Raw genomic sequence first — 2,954 nt, forward strand, 5'->3', positions numbered from 1 at the left:
GTCTTCTATTTGTTTACACTGGATTGAGTCCGACAGCCCTGCTAAAAATGTGTAGTACAAATCTGAGCGCTCGTCTGAGATCTCCTGCACGGATAAAAGGAGGCGGCCAATAAGAACTCATACATCACTGGAGACAGAAAGGAGAATGTGGTATCAGGGTGAGTGACATCACCATTGATGCCCAAAAAAGCTGAAAGCATGGGGTTGTGCAGAAAAGAAAAGTGCAGAAAGAATCTATCTATCCATCTATCTATCCATTCAGAAATTATTTTGAATTCAGGTAGCAAACAGGATGTATAAAACAGGATGTATATATATAAATGAAATTCAAATTTGACTGTAGAATATATATATAAGATAGACTTACTAGGGTGGAAGTACACTTCATTCACCAGAATGCATTAATTCTGTCGAATTTCTTTGAGATGCAATGCAGTAAGTTAAAAATGTACACTACCATACTTTCCTGTAGCCCGTGGCCAATTCTATTAGAACTGTAACTCATAAACTATTACGTAAGCTTATCGTGCTAAACAACAAACAGTCAGAGGTTTCAAAGTCAGAACTGTTTTTGCTCACCATATGAAATCTCGCTCCACATGGCTGCAGATCCCGATATCGTGAGAAACCCTGAAGTTCACGGGCGGCAGAAGAATAGTGCTGGACGGTCGTTGCTGTTTAGTCAGAGAAGAACGAGGAAGTGTTGTGTGTCTTTAATGAAATGAATCGTACTTTGCAAGACCCCGTTATGATAATGAATCCGGACCGAACAATTTCATACTACAAAATGACAGGTTGTACTTTTAGACACATACATAATAACACAAAATATCACAGGTGTACAAAAACGACTCCGTTTGAATGTGTGTTTATTGTTTAGACTACCAACGCGGAAGCAAAGAGAAGTTAAACAGCGCCATCTAGGGCCAATTTACATCATAACATTTCTTTCAGTTCATTTATGTTACATTTATGCATTTCAGTCCAAAGCGACTTTCATTAGTTCATTCTCTGGTAATCGAACGTATGACCTTGGCGTTGCTAGCTCCATGCTCTAGTTTGAGCTACAGGAACTGTCTTTAACCTTTTTTTTTTTTTTTTTACCATTTTTATTTACTTTGTTGGGTTGGGTTTGGAGTTGTTTAACTGTATATTTTCCCTGTTTTTTGTTTTTTTTTTGGCTTGGATATGAGGAGTCAGTCAGCCACAGAGAAAGTGGCAAAATTCGTTATCTTTCATAATGGTTGTGAATCTGTAAAGGTGTTTGGATAAGTTGTTGAGGGGGTGTTGTTGTTTTTGCAGTAGCTACTTTCCTTGGAATCTTATCAGGTCTGTTTCTCTCTTTGAAGACAAAATAACACACTTCACCCCTGTATTACCTTTAGACCAGGGGTGCCCAAACTCGGTCCTGGAGAGCCGGTGTCCTGCAGAGTTTAGCTTCAACCCTAGTCAAACACACCTGAACCAGCTAATCAAGCTCTTACTAGGCATGCTAGAAACTTCCCAGCAGGTGTGTTGAGGCAAGTTGGAGCTAAACTCTGAGTAAGCTCTCAGTTAATTGCTTAAGCTTTACAGTTTCACCTGTCCTCTTCTCCTTCCAGCAGTTTCTTGTAGGTGGCGATCTCAATATCCAGAGCCAGTTTGACATTCATCAGTTCCTGGTAGTCTCGAATGTGTCTGGTCATTTTGTGTTTGGCTTTCTGCAATGCGTCCTCCAGCGATTTGATTTGTTCTTTTGCATCAAGCACCGCCTCCTCACCCCAACGCCCCGCCTCTTTGATTTGCTCCTCCACACTCTCACGCTGTAATGATGTCAGAGAATTAATACTGCGGTAAAGGGTCACTGTTTCCATTTACAGCCCTGGGCTTTAAAGATCCAATTTGTGATAGTACAGAAAGTTGTACTTGTGGGAAGTTGTGGCCTAATGGTTAAAGAGTCGGACTCGTAACCCAAAGGTTGCGGGTTCGAGTCTCGTACCAGCAGGGTTGAGGCAAGTTGGAGCTAAACTCTGCAGGACACCGGCCCTCCAGGACCGAGTTTGGGCACCCCTGCTTTAGACCGTGGCCTGGGCAAAGCTGTCCAGACTCTAATCACGGCTCTTCACAGATGATGACAAGAAGCTTCAGATTCTTCAGATGACACTGTGTCACATACACGTTTGTAATTTGAAGCAGTCTTCAGTAATATGCACTTAAAAGCAGAACATATTAATGCCATTTTAGATTTTACACTGCATTAAACAAATTAAATAATCCATAGGTTTTTATTTATACATGTATTTTTACATTATTAATTACATTTTACAATTTTCTTCACTTTTAAAATGAATGTTAATAGTTTCAGATTAAAAGCCAGAGTCTGGGACAACTGTAAATCAATAAAGTCTACACATAAAGGACATTTTAAAAGCAGCAAAAATAATTAATGAAGGTATAATGATAGTAATAATTTGACCTCCATATAACAAAAAGAAAAACAATAACGTCAGTTAATTATAATAACACATTGAGAACAAAAAAAATATTTTATTTATGAGCAGGTTGTGAAAGAAAGAACGGAATGTAACTTTTTTAATGTAAATATTATTTCTTTTCTTCTTTCTGCTAATTGTTCGCTACTAATGTCTTCATTCAGCAGTGACAAGCAGGGATGACATGAAGTGAATGTGTAGACAGTCAGATACTTGCTGTTCATTAGGGTTTATGGGCTGGATGGATGTTTACAGTGGATTATCGTCCAAGCCTGATGGGAAGGAGATTTGTTGAGTTATTACCTGAAATCTTCTTACCTTTCACTTATACCTACTTTTGACCACTTATTTCAGTTAATTCATAATTTATATAATGATAAATATAATAAAACATTTAAAATAAAATGATTAATACATTGCAATAAAAATTAAATGTTTAAATAATAATAATAAATAATAGATTAATCATATACTAAAATAATA

At 37.6% G+C, this 2,954-nt stretch overlaps 2 protein-coding genes across 3 annotated transcripts in view; both read right to left on the minus strand.

Moving 5' to 3' along the window:
- LOC107674326 (NACHT, LRR and PYD domains-containing protein 12) overlaps positions 1 to 883 on the minus strand; it is a 9,045-nt gene extending 8,162 nt beyond the window's left edge. The window contains exon 1 of one of the 2 annotated variants that reach the window (XM_016468266.1): positions 580 to 883. The gene's annotated coding sequence lies outside the window, so the exon portion shown is untranslated. Of the gene's footprint in view, positions 1 to 367; positions 445 to 579 lie in introns of those variants that run through there. The other variant, XM_016468267.1, reaches the window with a different exon arrangement.
- A 694-nt stretch (positions 884 to 1,577) lies between these two features.
- Positions 1,578 to 2,954, minus strand: part of LOC107674278 (intermediate filament protein ON3-like) — a 4,019-nt gene continuing 2,642 nt past the window's right edge. The window contains exon 4 of the mRNA XM_016468220.1: positions 1,578 to 1,802. Within this exon, the coding sequence (XP_016323706.1) occupies positions 1,578 to 1,802 (225 nt within the window). The remainder of the gene's footprint in view (positions 1,803 to 2,954) is intronic.

Source organism: Sinocyclocheilus anshuiensis, unplaced genomic scaffold, assembly GCF_001515605.1.
Source record: "Sinocyclocheilus anshuiensis isolate Anshui unplaced genomic scaffold, SAMN03320099.WGS_v1.1 scaffold188, whole genome shotgun sequence".
Taxonomy (NCBI): domain Eukaryota; kingdom Metazoa; phylum Chordata; class Actinopteri; order Cypriniformes; family Cyprinidae; genus Sinocyclocheilus; species Sinocyclocheilus anshuiensis.